General features: G+C 38.4%; 1 protein-coding gene across 2 annotated transcripts in view; it reads right to left on the bottom strand.

The window, feature by feature from the left end:
* lrmda (leucine rich melanocyte differentiation associated) overlaps positions 1 to 18,647 on the bottom strand; it is a 261,688-nt gene extending 243,041 nt beyond the window's left edge. The window contains exons 1-2 of one of the 2 annotated variants that reach the window (XM_053621089.1): positions 18,401 to 18,647; positions 17,935 to 18,035 (exon numbers count right to left, since the gene is read on the bottom strand). In XM_053621089.1, coding sequence (XP_053477064.1) covers positions 17,935 to 18,035; positions 18,401 to 18,442 — 143 coding nt within the window. In that variant the 5' untranslated portion in view covers positions 18,443 to 18,647. The remainder of the gene's footprint in view (positions 1 to 17,934; positions 18,036 to 18,400) is intronic. The other variant, XM_053621090.1, reaches the window with a different exon arrangement.
* Between the last annotated feature and the right edge of the window lie 917 nt (positions 18,648 to 19,564).

Genomic DNA, 19,564 nt, shown 5'->3' with positions numbered 1-19,564 from the left:
CAAACATTAAACAGGCCAGGATTAAAATGCACATCTCAAACAAGTCTCCCTATCCCTTCCCAGCTAAAATCACAGCCTGCGTTCAGCTTAGAGAAATATACTGTCTAAAAGGTGTTCTCAACACTTTCACTGACAAGCTGATAGTGTCAGATTTACTGAGATGCAAAATCTCGCCTAAATTTATCCCCCGGTTGTGTTAGAAAATGACAGCAAATAAAGTGGAGAATTATGAACTCCTGGATTCCCCGAGCATGTGCAGCACGCCTCATCGAAAAGTCAATGTTAAAATCTTAGGCACTGGACTGATATGCTAATAACGGCATTCTTCATAAGCAAACATTAATATTACCACTTGAGCTATTAAAGTCATTTTGGTGGTTCTAGAAGCTGTGAGGAAAGTAAATATCCATAATTCAACAAATCCTGACAGTTAAAAGGTTGTAAATGGACGTTTAAATGCTACCGCTGTTGCCAAGCTGGCAAGTACACCATAAAACTGAATAATTCTGCCTCTCAACCCATAATCAGAGGTACGCTAGGCAAATAGAGGCATCCACAGCTAAGGGGAAAATACATTTACATACATATTCTTTTTGGAAGAATCATAACTCATATGTCAGATAAGCTTGCGTGTCATGCCTCAATGGCATAAATATTGACAGACATAGTACATCATAAATCTAAATAAGCAGAAAAACTGCAGATAGCCAAAATCTCACATCTGTTTTTGAAAATAAAGATAAATTCCAAAGCCTGAACAGACTGATAAACGTGTATCCGTCAGAACATCATGCCGTACACCACACGCCAAATTCCTGCAAGTGACTCCAAGAAAAACCCACACTTCATGCTAATTAGGATCTTATTTTAAAAAAATTATTATAACACACACACACACACACACACACACACACACACACACACACACACACACAAACATCCTTCAGTAAGGGTAATTGATATACTGTACAGCCTTATAAAACGTTTTGGACACGCCCTTCAAACTCACTCAGTGTCCACCCTCAAAGCTTTATAGCATATTAAAATAATTATATCATCCCTCTTCTGGCCTTTTACTGTGCAATGGGAAGAGTTCATTTCTGGCCCGAGTCAAACGCAGAGACAGACGCCCAGCTGAACAAACTCAAGGTCCTGTTTAATATCCAGATCTCCTAGACACCCGGCTAAATATAAAATGATCTATGGGCCGCAGTGAATCAGATGGAGAGCTATGCTGAGTTGCATCACTCCCTAAATTCAATTCAGGAGGTTTTTCCCTTCATTGTGAGGCGCATTTTTCACATTACTCTATTATTCATTGTGCCGGGTGAAAGATGGATTCACAGTGATGGCAATAATTAATCAATTTCTCACACTCTGTTATAAAGAAGGCAGCAAATAATAATGTGAATGAACGAGGGCAGGCAATGATATTTGTCTTCATATCCAAGCAAAGGAGGTACAAAAATGTGCAAGGCAACACCAACTTTTTAAATCATTAAAACAACAAGAAAAAGTTTGCTTGATATTCCACACACTATCAGTCCGTGTTCAATTCGTCGAATGAGAACACCGAGAACCTCTGCAAGACAACAATCCCTCTGTAGACATCTTTCTTCTCCGTGACATGACTCAGAGCAGATAGTTCTTGTGCAGAGCAGGCATGGGGAGATGATGGCGCAGGATTAGAGATGCTGGACATTTTCACGATTGCAAAGGCCAGTAGGAGGCACGAGCAGGAGAGGGGAGGGGGTGGTTGAGATGCGTCCTCTGAGCGATTGAAGAGGATTCTCCCCTTCAGATGTGCTAGAGGGCTTCCCCTGAGATAATGAGAGGTCTCTCACTGGGCAAGAAACATGCACCGCATACATCCTTTGGATAACAGGACCTCCACAGGAGGTGAAGTCAAAAAGCTTTCAGCATGGCAACAAAGGAGCATGAAGAAAAATAACATGTCTCACAAAAGACATACCAGACCCAGGTTAGAGAGAAGACACGGAGTTCTGAGTAATTCTTAAAAATGAAAAGAAAAAACATGGGTCTTTCCAGTTTAATCAAACAGATTAACTTCAACACTTTTCTATAATGAAGGCTTGTAGTCCTACGATTACAGTACGTATAGCCAGTGATAACTCCACATACAAATGCTCCAATGCCTTTAGCTGACTACTCCTTACAAAGAAAGTAAGTCTTACAGCCTTGCCTTCAGGAGTCGTGGAGCGCATACTAACATTTCCTTGTTGTAGGACTGCGCCAAAGAGTTCTCATGACTGACACTCAAACTTCTTACATTCTAGTTCTCATCTACAAGTTTCCATCTTAAAACCCTTCCTAAATCTGACCGGTAAAAATATGTACTTCAGCACATTTGCAAGGTACATTCTTCATTTTTGCAACTGCAAGGAGTTTCTAAGAATCTCTAATTCCTGTAAAGATGTGCAACAGTAACTTTATTTCCATATGCGAGTTGAACTCTTCTGATCCCTTCAGCACAGCATGACCGATAAAAAGTACTTAGTGTTTTCCACACATATCTATAGGCAGGGTCATCTTTAAAGATAGATATTATTTAAAGATCAATATTTTTTTCTTTAAAGAACTACTAAGCTTTAAAAGGAAGCAGAAAACCCCTTTTTCACACAAAAGTATAAATATAATAAAATTGATCTAACAAAAAAAATTTCTAATTGAGTTTCTGTTTCTAAAAAAATAAATCCAAAAAGGGTTCTTTAGTGTGAAGTACTGTATTTCCACACAGCTGAGATGATCCCACAGATTTGCTTTGCTGAAACTAGCTCATTGGTGGTGGCTGTTGTTGTTGTTGTTGTTTTTAACATTAGGCCACAATGTTATGACCTACTTTAAATTGCAACATTGTTGTGCTACAAGCAATTCTCACATTTTTCAGGCTGTATCTCTTACAGGTTTGGATTGAATTGGTTTCTTTGTTTTCTAATATCTTTGTATTCCAACTTTTTTTTGCTTGTATTAGTTTTAAGTGTATTTAATTTTACTTTTGCCTTTTTTTTCTTCTTTTTTCTTTTGTGGAACCAAGAACAATAGCACCAACAGTGGTCAAGAAAAATGCAGAGGCTGGGGCTGATTTCTTCCGAGGCCATACTGCACATTCACACATCCAGTCAAATGTCAAATGACAGAATGAAATGTATCCTACATACTAAATAAATTGTGGTAATTTATTAAAGTCTGATTCACTGATACAGCCATATGTCATCAGGCGTGACTAAGAAGGGGCATGTGCATCAAAATAGCTGGTGTAATAAACATGAATCAGGTGGATTACTTTATTGATGACTCATGTCAAACTACAGAATGTCTTGTGTTCCTTGGTTTGAAAGAAAGCTAGGTAACTGTAAGTGCTGCTTGCTTTTCTGTTTACTGTGTGTGTGTGTTTACGGTTTCTACTTGTATGTTTAATGTGTAATAGTTTTATGCCCATGATGAGATCCCATACTATTAAGACTCAGTTTCATACTACTAACATGAAGTTAGTGACAGGTAATATAAATTGTTTTAGCCCTGCTATTCAATATAATGACTAGTCATCACTGTCTGTAGGTGCTGACTACGTCAGGAACTGTGTGACAAATCATACTGCGTATGATAACTATATGAACTAATGTAAAAGTTTTCAATATATCAGTATACACCCACCCCTAGTAAATCACTCAATCAATAAAGAAAGTAACAAGCAAACAAAGTAACTTGTCTGATAAATGACTAACTCACTGACTCTTTTGACTCATTTTGACATATCCCCCCCATATTAGCTAGCTTTGTCACTGGACATGGGGAGTTTCTCTAACATTCGGTAGCGCTTGCTTGGGAACTTGAGCAAGCGACAGCTACCTACCAAGATATTATTAAAGATGTCAGTCATCTCCTACTAAGTTAGACTAATATATTTCAAAATAAATCTGATCTTCAGTTTACCCTGCCTGAAAACTACTATTAATTTCCTTTTTACTCCACATGAAACATACATGCAAATATTAGCAACTGTAAAATGATTAGCACGACCGCTTAAGCTGCCAGTAGTACAATGCATATTTCTTACTAGCATGTTTCTTTCTGTGCGCTACAATCTGAATTGATGAAGCTTACACTGGAGACATCAAGGTGGGAATGCCTACTGCAGTCACCTATAAGGTCATAAACGAAGTCATGAAAAACATTTACTGCAAAGAGCACTTCAAAACAGACATCAAAGAAGGGACCTTAATGGACCCTGTTATTACTGTATATGGAGAGATATCTACTGCAACCAGCATGTTATGGGTCAAGTCCAAGTACTAATATTATATATATATATATATATATATATATATATATATATATATATATATATATATAAAGAGTCAGGTGGCTACGCCCTAGGAAATCCACTAAAACGTGTTATTATCATAATAATGTTACTTCTTCAAAATAAATCAGTGTAAGAGCACAAGAGTTTCTACAAGGGTCTAAGTACATGCCTGTTAATTAAATTTTTAAAAAACCCTGAAAATCATGTCACAACCAAAATGGTGCAACCATAGAAAACTGCTGTAACTGCAACAGCTTGTGTCATGCAAAAATCTTTTTTTGTGTATGTTTTTGGTCATTTTTTTGTTGTTAAATGAAAAATTGTATGTTAAAAATGTTTGAAATGTGGCCATGTGTATGAAAAATTATATAATCAACTATAAATACATTTCTAAAAAATGCAATCTTAATGGTAAATAAATGTATTACTTTATTTAACTTATATATACTTATGTATATAATTATTTATTTCTATATATAAGTTTTTAATTGTGTGTCTATATATATATATAAATATATATATAGAGAGAGAGAGAGAGAGAGACAGACAGACAGACACACACACATCTTATTTTTCATTGATCTATTTGTAAATTAGAATGCTTTATAAAATTAGACTGTAACTGGTAGGTTTTAGTTGTTTAGTCTATTCATTATTAATTTAAAATACTTGTTCTTATTCGCACGAATGTAAGTGATTGTGCGACAGTAAAAAATCAGCATCACTGACAAAAAAATAACGTGCACTTTGTAACCCCTGAGAGGTCTCACTATGAAGCCTTTGTGTAGATTTCTTTTACAACATTCATTTATGTACAGTCATGCTAGTTAGCTGCGAGGCTCTATTGGGAATTACATCCAAGCAATAATCAATACATACTTTTGTTAGTTTAGTTCACTCAGGGCTGTACCTGCTACACTCACTGATGTAACGGCTTTGTTTTTGTAAATAAATAAATACATTAATTAATCAAATGTAAAAATAATAATAATAAAAATATTTTAAATGAATGAGTAACACAGTGGCAAGTTTAGGGCTAAGCAGGAGACCAACAACTACAATTCAGAGTCACAATGACTTGTGAAGACACACACTGTTAGAACATAGAGGCAGGCACAAGGAGGGAAGCAAATGCTGCTCATTAAAGCAGTATAAGCAGTATAAGCAGCATAATCTTACTCTGACTTTTTTAAATAGACGAAAATCTAAAACAGTTCAAAATAATGACATAATCTACTCTCTTTGAATTTTAACTTTATTTAAAAACCTATACTGAAATGATACTTTCTGATCTTACAGAGGACTAATATGTTTTAAAAAGCCATGAAATAGGAAAAGATTAAAACCGAATTTGGGAAATAAAACAGAAGAGACTGCATATGGCTATATTTCCTACGTTACAATTCATCTGGCAGCTGTAAACGTGCAGTTTGTCAAGGCAACGTTTAACGCACAAATTGGAAAAACAAGTCTCAAGTCTCAAGTATCCATTATCATCAAGATTTATTAAGAAATAATCACATTCTTATATTTTTACCGTTAAATATTTTTATCATACCTTTACAGTTTTTGTCAATCAATCATTATAGTTCTGCCTTATTCCCTGACAAAAAGCACTAATTTTAGTAAATCTATTTGCATGGCGTATATATATATATATATATATATATATATATATATATATATATATATATATATATATATATATATATATACTCCATTATGTATACTCCATTCAGTTCAAATTTCTGGAAGCACTTGTCTGACCACTCAACAAGAAATCCAGCCAACCCTTGCTAACTTCTGGATATTCCTTTCATTTTCAGCACCTCCAGCTACCTCCCATTGGTTTTACAACTTCAAAATACACCTCATGAAAAAATCAGGAGTTATCTGACATGTGTCCCCCTACCTGGATGGCATGCCAGCACCAAAGGCCAGCATTGATTTTCTGTAAAGCAGGGCCGGATTAGCCCCCTTTAGGGCTCAGCTGTCTCAGCACGGCCTGAGGGGCTGCTATAAAACTAATAATTAATTTAAACTGCCCTGCCTGCTTGGGCTATGGAAGGATCTACACTCATAACACACAGCCGACTGTCTGCAACTGTCTCTGCACAGAGCAGCACTGTGTTATTTTTATCTCTGGCTCATTGGACAAAGACAGTACATGTGTGGCTACAGCATGAAGTCTACCACGCTGAATAAAACGCACTGTAGTATCCACACAAAACAGGACAATAAAGACCACATTTGCCTCTCGGGCTGATTGACAGGCACAGTAAAAGCAAATTAAGGGTGAGGAAAGAGTACAGAACACAAACCCGCTGAACAGCCAGTCATGCTCTGTCTGAAGACCGCTACTGTGCATAAACCCAAACACAGGGTCAAAACATCCAATTCTCAGTCCTGAAGTGCTAACAGGCATTCAGTTATAATATCCTCGACATACTTTATCAGAGAGGAGGACACAATAACTATAGTCAAAGAGTCTTCCGATCCGTTCTCATTAAGATACCCCTGGTAAAATGTTAGTAGGAGAACACACAAAAATTAGAAACAAGCCAACTAGGATGTAAATCTGTTTGCACATAATAACAGAATAGCGAATACTCAACATGTCATCTACAATCTATTACTAAAGGGGGATATCTAGGGATAGAGAGTCATATCCCATGGACAAGAGGCAGATGTGTGTCTCAGTCCGAACAGTCTCGGTCTCTGTGGAGGCCTGTGGAACATTTTAATGACATTAAGTCAACCATCACAAGACGTCTTTGCAAAACTCAAACCCACGCTCTAAAATGAGTGCTTGGGCTTGTTACAAAAACAGACATCAATATAGCTGGCCTTCAAATACTGCCCTTGTTCCTTTTTTTTATCCATAGTCACATGCTGCACATTCCAGCAGAAATGAAAGTTTGAAACGCTCTTAGTTCTCATGGTGCATGTCCCAGCTCGCTGTAAGCTCAGTGTGAGCTCGATGCAACTTTTAAGCTTGCCGTTAAGGAGGGTTCTGTCTAAACATTTCACTGTGCTGTATATGACAAAACTATGAATATGCACTTCTGTCCAAACCCAGTGCAAACAGAAAGAGACACTCTATATAGCTGCTCTGTTAAATTTCTTCCTTCACTGTAGCTCCGATGAGGCCTTCTACAGCAGGGGCCAGTAAAGGGATTTCACCTGAAAGGCTTTCATCTTATTTGACACACAAACGCTCCTCAGATCAGACGAGTGCAGCTTGTGTTGGGGCAGTTGAGGCTGTCTGTCTGTAAAGAGCATGCTCAGGAGAATATCCCAGTGCCTCTTCATCTTCCTCCTCTTCCTCATCCTCATCTGCCAGGCGTTTTGAAGCCAGTTATCAGGTGCGCTACGAAAACCCTCTGGCCCAGATATAAAAGATGACTGTTCGCTCAAACCCAAAGGCAGTGAGAGGAAAGCACTTTAAAAGCGTCACCAAATGTCTGGATTCACAGAGCAGTAAGGTAAATATGGTTGTTTATTGTAAACCCAAACAAAATTATTCATACTAGGACAAACTAAGGAGATATCTTGCTGGGGGGAAAAAAAAGGATCAAAATGTACGGAAAGCTGATAACAACACACTCGCAACGCACAAAAATAATAAATAAAAACAATTCTGAATGTTGGAAAGACTAATAGTGAAGATATTATGGAAACAACACTGACAGTGTATTTTCAGTATAGAAAGATTGTGATTTATTTATTTTTTATTTTTTTTAAGTGCAGTAACAGAGGTGTGCTATGCCTGTGAATGACTCTGAAGTGAGCAAAGGGAAATGTTCTGCAGCTGTGTTCAAAATCTGCAGCAGCTGTTTAAACCCTCTATGGTCTTCTGCACAGGGGGGAAAAATGTGCTCCTCTCTGGGCCAGTGCACGTTTGCAAAGCAAGCAATTTGGACAGTACACTCCAGTTCATCACTCTGCAGGTGGCACGTCACTGCTTAACAGCAGTCAAAACATCGAGGCTAGACTTATTATTCTGGGCAGCGTCTATCTGCGAAATGTTTTGGCAAATATTTCCTAATAATGACGAGCATTTGGAAGAGTAAATTCCTAATGACAGGGTTCATGGTGTGTTTTATAGTGGTCGGATAAATTCACAGAGTGTCAACATTTATCATATCGTCCGCTCGAGAAATTGTACCCAAAACTTGAAAACACACAAAAGAGCTACAATCCACAAGTCTTGGCATGATAACGTCTGCGTATCTGTCTTCACTTTTCAGGCCTGTCTCTCCAGGAGAGGCTGTGGGAGACAAAGTGTCATGAAGCAAACACACACAGAGGGCAACACTGAGGGGAAACTCCTTTGTTCCATTTCCAAACTGCGAACTTTTTTCCCTACTGGAAAGCGTGCAGGGGAAGTTAAAGAATGACAGACCCTTTTTCGCTTCAAAGTACTAATAAGTTCCATACCTCGGAGTTGCTTACATCATTAATCAGCGGGATGGCTGTGCTTGATGGTGGACGTCAGCTGGAAAAAATCCACGGACAGCTAGTGCTTCTCTAACTCAGCACCTTGATGACATGGGCAGCTTGGGTCCCGGGCGGAGCTTGTATTTTTCATTTTTAAACAATTAAGATGTACACATAAATGTTTGAAAATGAACTACAATAATGATCTATGCATTAAGAATACATTTCATTGAAAGAATGAGAAAGAGGGGTTAAATGGTTTCTAAAATGCTTGTCAGCCATGCTGGACCTGATCAGGCAAAGCTGTAAAAATCCATCACGGACTTTGTGTTCTGCTAAAGCGCTAAGGAAAGATATTGTAGGTTTTAAGAGGCTTTTTTATTCAGCCAGACTGTGTACTAAAACTAATTGGATTTCTGTCAATGGAAAAAATATATCCCTGGGAAGACTCTGAACTACATAACGCTGACGGTACAACAATCCATGAGGGACAAGGCCCTTCCGCCATGCCAAATGCGAGGGAGGAAAATGAAACCAGCGATCAGCATAAAATATTAAAATGGAATGGTATCGAATTCTTGACAAATGATGTCAGATTCACTCATTAGGTCCACCGGCACAGTGAATTAAGCTATATTTAGTGGGTGATAATTGAAATCATAGCTGTAGTCATTAACACTGACATGTTTCTAAATAATACCCAATAAATTTCTCCTTTGTTTCAAGGGAAACAATGTGACAGTTGGCAGAACTCAGAAATCCGAAAGTACAGAAACTATTACCGTCTCGCGTGTGTGACTCGCCTTCCTATTCTCTCTTCCTTAAAGCCAATAAAATGTCAACTTTTATTCAACCTCTCCAAAGTGCTGGCTGCACATCAGCTCTGCCCTCTAAAGCCGCGCCACAGAAAACTAAAGGTCTGTAAATCACTCTGTCATAGGCACACCATCAGTCTTGGGATATACAATAAAAATCGAGATGCAGTTATAAAGGGAATGGCATTCATGCCCAATATATATATATATATATATATATATATATATATATATATATATATATATATATATATATATATATATATATAATTATAACAAAAAGAGAACATAAAGATGTTTGGTTCTATTCAACACCGACTGCGTAGGATTTGCTGGGAGCAGACAGTACAGTACAGTAGTTTGGAAGAAGATTTGGCTGATGGTAATGCTGCTGGTGATTTAAAGACAATTCTTTTGCCATCGGGGGTCTTTTGCTGCATTGTAACAATAAAACCATGATTTATGCCATATTGTTGGAGGGAACTATACCACAGAGATGGTGCTGGCAGGATAAGGCCTACCTCTCTAGAGCTCTGTATAACTATAAAATCATACACATACTGAGGACATTTTTGGATCTGACTACTCAATGCTTTATACCCTACATATACTGACACAATATTTAGAAATTATTTCAGAGCTGCACAATGTCAGAAGCAATAGTAATTTACTTTATCGCCTCAGTTGTCCATATGTTTTGTCTCTTATTCCTTCAGACATGCTCAATACAGTGAAAAATTTTGCAAAGGAGTTTGTAACCCCTTTTGAATGGTCTGGAACCTTGTATAACTCATAATAATTAATGAAGACAGTCTTATGGAAGAAAACAACATACAACCTTTTATATTCTCATACTTTTCACATGACTCAGATGTTATGATGTGACTTAGTGTTATGATGATTCATGGGCTAAATTCACACCATTTGAAACGCACACAGGTTTGTACCCTCGAAATAATGTCCAAGAGGATACACTAGAGCTTTACACAGTATAGCAACTTCATTAAAGGGTTAGTTAAGTAACTGCTTACTACAGTCATGGCAAAGTTATAAACATCTAGTTAAGTCAATTTACTACATTCAGTGGATTGACAGCTATGTTTTGGAATCCTCTCAGCGGTACTAGGACGGAGAGAATTCCCAGTAAAGACCATGTTGCTTCAATTTGGCTACAGCATGTTTCATCAGATAAAAAATAATTTTACTCAAACACAGAGTGTATGACTTGCCTGCAAGAACTTTTCAAAACTAATCTGGTGGGACTTGATGATCTTTCCTTGTTGTTGCTTAGACCATCTGTTTTGGCAAAGGCCACTCTGCAGCAGCATTTTGCACTGCCTCATGCACATGGATTACAGTCCTGTTTCTAATGAGAATTAGGTAAACTAGTACAAGATATGTAGACAAGTAATACTATTAAATAATAATAATAATAATAATAATGGGGGCACGGTGGCTTAGTGGTTAGTGTGTGTGTGCGATTGTGCCCTGTGATTGGTTGGCACCACGTCCAGGGTGTTCCCTGAGTTAAGGCTCCCCCACTACCCTGTGTATAATAAGCAATATAGAGAACGGATGAATAATAATAATAATAATAATAATAATAATAATAATAATAGGGGGCACGGTGGCTTAGAGGTTAGCACATTTGCCTCGCACCTCTGGGGTTGGGAGTTGGATTCCCACCTCCACCCTAAGTGTGTTGAGTTTGCATGTTCTCCTTATGCTTCAGAGGTTTCCACTGGGCACTCCAGTTTCTCCCCCCAGTCCAATGAGTTATAGGTTGATTGGCATCTCTAAATTGTCTGTAGTGTGATTGTGCCCTGCGATGGGTTGACACCCCATCCAGCGTGTACCCCACCTTGTGCCCGGAGACCCCTGGGATAAGCTCCAGGTTCCCTGCCACCCCGTGTAGGATAAGCGGTACAGAAAATGGATGGATGGATGGATGATAATAATAATAATAATAATAATAATAATAATAATAATAATAATAAAAGGGAAAGAGAAAATATGCTATAGAATGAATTTATAAACAATATATAAAAGCAAGAGATTATATGAAAATGAATAACTTCCTTAAGATGTATCGCTGAGGTCAAGAACAAGCTTGCAGCAATCTCAGAGATCCTATTCTCTATATTATATGTGGTAACAGCAGGGGGAAATGAATTTATCGGATAAGTAAAAATATAAAAACACTCTTGTTCCCTGTCAGTCAACTTTTCCCAACAAATGCTGTCACTCTGTGATCCCAAGACACTGTAAACGTGGTGATATTTATTCTTTTCATTTCCTCTCGTGTTTTCTTGAAATACCAGTATATAATAGTTGTTGGTTTTTTTTTTTAACCTAATTGTGTCACGTCTTAAATGATTGTGCGCAAGAGGCAAACAAAAAATTTCCATTAACAAAACAGCCAGGAACAAACTTGTCAAGAATAATGCATCTAAAAGAAGTCTGTATTATTATTATTACTACCCGTCCTGTCAGCTCGTCACTGCTTGAAGAAATCACTGTGTTACAATTTGTTCAGATAAATTAAATGTGTTTTATCATTGCCTAGTTGATTGATAAAAGCTGTGCTCCAAATGAAAATGCATACATTATGCATTCAAACTAGAAGATGCTGTCTTATAAGCCAGTTAAGCTTAAAGAACATTGCATATTTCCTAATACAAGAGAGATATTCAAGGCTGCTTCCAAATATTAGTGCTAAGTAAGCTTGATAGATCAGATATGGAAAATTCTCATTTCTGCTCAAGCATCAATTTCCACTCCCTTTCTCAGCTAAGTGATTTGAAGACCTCATTCCGACAGTTTCTCCCCCTCACACTCTTTTAACTGACATTTTATCTGCATACTGGTATTGTTGCAGATTGAGCATACCCACAGGACAATGACAGCCCCTTCTTCCTTTGTCACTTCTCGTTTTGGTGCTGAGCGATGCCTCTTCCTGACTTGTGCCAATAACGGCACCATTCCACCTAACTTTGATGGAGAGGGAGCACTTCATACCGCTGACTCTCATTTGTCAATTAACAGGATGCTTCTGATGTCGAAATGCAAGGGCTTGAAAGAATTACAGTGTTATTCATGACGAATGAAGAGAGACAGTTGAGTGAGGCATAAGCTGCAGAGTAATATCATAATGTGCTTTAGATATGAATATAAAACGACACTGCTGACAGTCCGTACACGGGTTTTATTTCATTTCTCACTGTAACCAGATGCCACACTTTGTCTCCTTACTCTCCTTTCATCTGACTACATACATCTTATTATGACAGGCCACTGACACTTAAAGTTAGCATATTTGATTAGTCTTTAAACTGTACAGGCTTTCTTGCTAACATACTGTACATGCAGATCCAGGAAACAACTGCTGTGTACTTTAGTACAGATTGGTGATATGGTGAAGGTTACGTGTAGTACACAAAGTTTCCAAAAAAAAAAAAGTTATAGAAAAATGTCCTTCATCAGCTGGGCAAGCAAAGTGCTTCTGAGGCTGCAGGAGGTGAAATTCTAAAAATATATATAAAATTAACTTCACTCAATTATAGAATTCCAAACCAATTCTATAGTCCCTGGTTAAAGATTCGGTTTAAGGACTACAAGACTATAACAAACATTTAACGACATTTTCATATATGCAATCCATATTATAATATTTATATTTCCTACCAGTATGTAAATTAGAGAACAGACATAATGCAGTGAAACAGGAATGTCACAGACAGACAGATAGATGTTGAAATTCTGCTATTGTTTTTTTTGTATTAAGTTAAATTGCGCAGCACCTGAGCACTTTTACCCTCTCTGTTGCATTTATACATGGCAAGGAGGTTTCAACTTGTGCTGTTTGGTGCTGTCGTTGCTCGACTCTCTGTGCTGCATTGTGCTTATAGAACTTATGCGGCTCTGCTGTTCATAGATCACTGGCATGGTGATGCTTGTTGGCACTGTGACTATGTGCACTGTGTTTGGCCATAGCTATGTTAGCCATCATGTATGAGATCAGCCAGGCCACTAGAATGCCACCTCAACATATTACTCTGCAGTTAGTTTGTTTTGTTTGTTCATTTGTTGGTTTAGTATTTATTAAACGAATTATATTATTTATTATATAATATTTTTTTAATGTGCATTTGTCTTTTCAAACTGTAAAATGACCTTGGGGTTGACAACGGCATTACATAAATGTCTAGTTCAGCCATGAAACTCTATACGTCCATGTAACCCTTTATGATCCCGACTGTCTTGGAGACATGCTAGGAGATTGCGCATCCTACCCTGCGCCTCCACAGCACCACCGTAAAGATCTGCTACAGTGGAGTTCCTCCTTCAGTACCCTGTGCAGCAGCAACACGGTTCTCTACTTCTCTATGTCTGTCCATGTCTATCAGTATTCTTACTCACTCAGCAGCAACTAAACCTACCAATCAATAAAATCTGATGCTCTCATTCCGAGAGATCAACTGGTAAATCAACTAAATCAACTGGTAAAATATTAAATATAATAGATGTAACAAACAACAGCTTGTCACTATGCCCTATATCACTGGTTTAATCTGACTCCTCAACAAGTGACATCAAATCAACATGGCTGCTCACAGCATCAACAGGGAACAAAGCAGCACTTTTCACTTTGCTATAGATCAATCTACAAAGACATATTTGCTTGTTAAATCAAACATTGACTATACAGTTCAGTGTTTTGTGGAGGTAAATATACATCATTCATCGCATATAGCTAGCTTTGTTGTTAACAAAAGACAAACATGGAGGCATCTGTGGTTTTCCCCAATTTGTAGCTCAAATGCACAGAGGTCGAAAATGACGTAATTCCAATTTCCCATTTGTGAGGCAAGTTGAACGCAGTATACTTTACCCCTGGTGAGAACGAGTGTGTGAATGTGTATGTGCATGGTTCCCTGAGAGTGACTGTTATCTCACCGGGACGTATTCCCGTCTCATAACCAGAGGTTCCAGGAACAGACTCCAGTTCCAGCGCAATCCTGAACAGGCTCACTATAAAAACTGTGCTAACACAGACTATGAAAAAAACCAGTACATGGCTTAGACCCAGTCCTTGGTTCCAGAAAACCCATATAACAGAAAACCCATATAACTTAACCCATAACTTTTGTTGGTGCTTGTAACAACAAAGAAACCCAAACTGCACAACTTGATGTGCTCATCGAAGCACATCATGATGCAATTTCATGCAATGAAGTTAACATATTTAAATGTTTTATATTTTTGGCCTGCGACTCAACGAGAACACAACATTGATCAAAAGATACCGTGTCTCCTCACTACCCTTTGTCTTTTAATAGTCCCTGATTACAGGAACCAGGCACTCATAACCGTGATGTGCTCACAGATTCCCCAGGCATGTATGATCCTCCAACCTGACTGTTGATCCAAGCTTATATCTGAGCAAGTTATCCGAGCCAGTTCTGATGACAGAGTGGCCATCGAGCCTCTGTGGCTGAGATGCATCCTGCTTGCAGATCATCTGGACAGGACTAGACAAGAAAATAAGATCTTCTCTGTTTTCAGCATCCAATAACCCACAGCATTATGCTATATGACAGGTTGCTCCTGAACCCCATCTTGGGATTACCTCCCGAGCCCATCATCTGCTAGTTCTCTGCACTTTGGCTTTGGACAGGTGCTGCCTCACCATCATGCCTGTTTAATGTTAACCCTTGGCAAATAGCATCATGTGAAACGGTCTGATAAACTGAATGTGATATCATATGCATCCAAACAGGAACAGACTTTGACACCATTCTCTTCAGTCTGAGTGCTACACTGACACACTAAGTAAAAGAGGGGGAAAATATTATGAGAACTACAGGGGGCACGGTGGCTTAGTGGTTAGCACATTTGCTTCGCACGTTGGGTTCAATTCCCTCCTCTGCCCTGTATGCATGGAGGTTGCATGTTCTCCACGTGCTTCAGGGGGTTTCCTCCGGGTACTCTGGTTTCCACCCCCAGCCCAAAGATTGTAGGTTGTAGGCTGACTGGCATTTCAAATTGTCCATGGGTGTGCAAGTGTGTGCATGATTGTGCCCTGCAATGGGTTGGCACCCCATCCAGGGTGTCTCCACCTTGTACCCAAACTCTCCTGGGAAAGGTTTCAGGCTCCTCCGTGACCCTGTGTAGGATAAGCATTACAGAAAATGGATGGATGGATGGATGGATGGATGGATGGATGTTAGGCCTTTTCCGTTTAATACATGTTCACACTGACAGCTTTGTCTGCACATTACAAAGAGCAAGTTTCATATACCGCATTTCCTGATTGTGATCACATGCCTGTCTGCATGCCGAATTACAATTACAAATGTTCACACTTAACTCCAACCTCCAAAAGGAGACAATGCTCTCTTTTTGTGGCTGGGGTCAACTATATATTTATATATATATATATATATATATATATATATATATATATATATATATATATATATATATATATATATATATATGTATGTGTGTGTGTGTGTGTGTGTGTGTGTGTTGTAACTTATATAACTTGGTGTGTCCAAAAGTACCGTTCAGTGTAGCCTGAATCAAAATGAAATAACGACTGAACAAAAGCAACAAGAGTTCTACAGGCTGAATTCCCAGCAGAAGTATAGTACAGTCTCTCTGTCTCCTCTTTCTACATTTAAGTGTTTGTGGCATTCATAGGATAGTGAAACTTTACATGATGTTCAAATAGTAGGATAATGGTTTAGGTGAAATGGAAAATAGCAATGCGCTCTTATAAAAACCAAAACCCACATTTATTTGTCTCTATCCAAAAAAGTGTATCATCAGCATAAGGAAGATGAGTTCTGTTAAGACAGTGTCCAAATTCACACAGTGCATGCTTTGCTTGTAGTATTTCCAGCAAATGAAAACAAAAACTCTGATTTTACCCAATGCTGGTAAGCCACTCAGGCTCATTAGGAATATTAATGCACTGATAAGCGCATATTTCTGCACGACACGCTGAAGCAGCACAGGGTTTAACAATTATTAATCTGACAGTCTTGAGCGCAAGGCGAATCAATTAAACGGAAGAATCCACATTTTCAGCACAGATAACTGCCTCAAGATGACAATTTTCACATGACAAAGAGAGGCCCATTCAGAGTCCTTCAAGGCCTGACAGGTCAAGAAAAGAAGTCTGAAACAAAAGCACCTTATAACCATCATCTCTCCTCTTTTAGTTGTCAGATCAACTTTGCTAGTCCTGCTGGTGAAATGGCATTCGCCTCCCCGCCTGCCACAAGGTGCTTCTTCATATCCTGTCAAAGGAATCTTTTATTCTATTTGCTCGGCATTAACATGTCACATTTATTGATCAGACCTTTCATACAGCCACAGCATGCCAGCGCCGAGCCCAGGCTCTTTGATGCCACGATGACATTCCAAACCGCATAATGCACGTAATGCAGATATTAAATTGCACTTAATTCAAAATTGTGTCTACATGCACAGCAGGTAAACTGAGTCAAATGTTTCATATCCTGTGACGGTGCTGTCATTTGGGCAAAAACTCATAAGTATTCTGTCTGATAGATAGATAGATAGATAGATAGATAAAACAAGGTACTTAACTATACATTGGGTACTACTTCTAAACTGTACATTTCCTTGTCACTGCAGTGGTACTCTCAATATTACACATTTTGCAATTTTAGTATCTTTAAAGGTTTACTCTACAAACAAATTATACTCCATTTTTCATTATCTCAAATCATTTTTAAAGGTACACTCTGTCCATGTTTCCAGGCGGAAGATACAGTATATTAAAAGGTACACACATGTACCCCTGAGGGTACCACCCTAGCAATATTTTTTATCTAAAACTTTTCTGACAGAAGGATGGACGGACAGACAGACAGATGGATGGGGGGATGGATACATAGATAGATAGATAGATGGATAGATAGACAGATAGATAGATAGATATACAGGCAGAGTCAAGAATTTCAAAAGAAATGAATGCAATAAAATTGCACTTGCAAAGTGTTAACCACAGAAATGGTGTAATGCCAGAGCAATAACGAAGCAGAAGTGTGGAATACAAGGGACATCTTGCAGTGAAGTTAGAAACCAGCACCAAACAGAGAATAACATGGAGGTTCAAGAAACACTCAAACAATACATTCAGCTCCTCGGTTAAACTTCAGCATCCAAGTGTCTAGACAGCAAGTGACACTTGTCATGGCAGTGCGGCTTCACCTTTTAACCTGGTAATGTCACAGCAAGCAACTTCAGACTATCTGAGTCATAGTCCCTTAATGCATTAGGTGTTTAATGTTGGCGTTGGTGGTATAGACACCTTACCTGAGTTGGTTGAAGCTAAGATCTAGTCGTTTTGCAGAGCTTCCATAATTAGCTGCAAGAAACTCTGGGACGAGCTCACAATCATGTCCAATGTAGGACACCTTCAATTCAAGAATAAAATAATGACAAGGGGGAGAAACTGATCTATAATCTATATAACCTCTCAATATAAGAATATGTTTGCTTTAACGTGAGCAACTAATAGATTTATATTATACAGAGTAAAAAACAAACTCATCTCAGAACAGACCTACTGCTGTACCTGAAAGCTCATCTGCAATCGCATGAAACTCCGCCTACTGTTTTTAATAGTCTCTTGTTTAATAACATGTCACTGTTTATTACTTGATGGCAATGAAAGTAGTTAATAAGTTTTTGTAAAAAGCCATGCAACGCCGTAAATCGTCCTGTTATTCAACAGAAACGCAGTTTCTCTGCAGTGCCAGAACTTCTGTCTTCTACTCACCTGAGTTCCATTCACAACAACCCCTGACTCGCTGTGTGCCATTCCAGCTCGCTGACAGCTCACAAACGTGTACAATGTCAACAACAGACCTGCTACAAAACCTGCTACACGTTTACACTTTCACTCCTGGAAACTTTGGATTTTCTAAACTGCAACGTTTTTGTTTTTTTGTTTTTTAAAAAAAAACCCTGCTTTGTCCGCAGCTAATGTTTCTAATTTACTTCTTCCGCATACTGGGAGTCAGCTGATCTGAGAAGGAAGCGCGCGCCACTGTTCAAGCCACAAAACGGCAGCGTGCGTTTTCATGCGCTACAGCTCATGTGTCTCTGCTGCACATGATGTACTGCTACATGCGGACATCTATCCACAGAGTAAGCAATTTCTTTCATACGAAAGTGCGTCTCGTTGAAAATAAAAATGTCCGGTTATTAGAGTAGCAGTAATAGACCAAACATGAGTCAAACGTTGAGAGCTGCGCCTACAGGAGTCTAGCTATTAGACTAGGATTTAACCTGTAGAGTGTAAACTGCTGTATCCAGTTTTTGTAGGAGAATTGGAAGAAGTCTAACCAAATACAAATCCTATACATGCAACATAATAATAATAATAATAATAATAATAATAATAATAATAATAATAATTCAGTGACAAAGTAAATTACATCATAGTTATCAATTTTTTGTTGTTTGTTGGTGGTGCTGGTGCTGGTTGGGCTGGGGCTGTGTTGTTATTGTTGCATAGCATTAATTAGCTGTATTAATAATTGTCACTTGAAGCTCCTCACAAGACAAAGTGTGTGTGTGTTCCACTAGACCTAAATAGCACTAAATATATAAGACAGTACACACACTAATTCAAATTTTCCACTATGTATCTTTGCTCTAACACACACACACACACACATACACACACACACACACACACACACACATACACACAAAACAAGGAACTGGCCTGTTTCCCTGGGGTATAAATATGAGGTTGCACACATGTATATTCTCTTCGGCTGCATCTGAATATCCCTACTACCCTACTATACAGTAGTACTGAAAAGTAGTATGCCGAAGCAGTAGTATGTCCCAATTCTCAGTATTCATAAAACAGTAGCTGAGAAATACCCGGATAACCTACTGCGTCCACCGCGATTCTGCCATATGGAACCAA

Source organism: Ictalurus furcatus, chromosome 3 (assembly GCF_023375685.1).
Source record: "Ictalurus furcatus strain D&B chromosome 3, Billie_1.0, whole genome shotgun sequence".
Classification (NCBI taxonomy): domain Eukaryota; kingdom Metazoa; phylum Chordata; class Actinopteri; order Siluriformes; family Ictaluridae; genus Ictalurus; species Ictalurus furcatus.
Note: the sequence above shows the minus strand (reverse complement) of the source record. Positions and strands in the feature narration are given on the sequence as shown.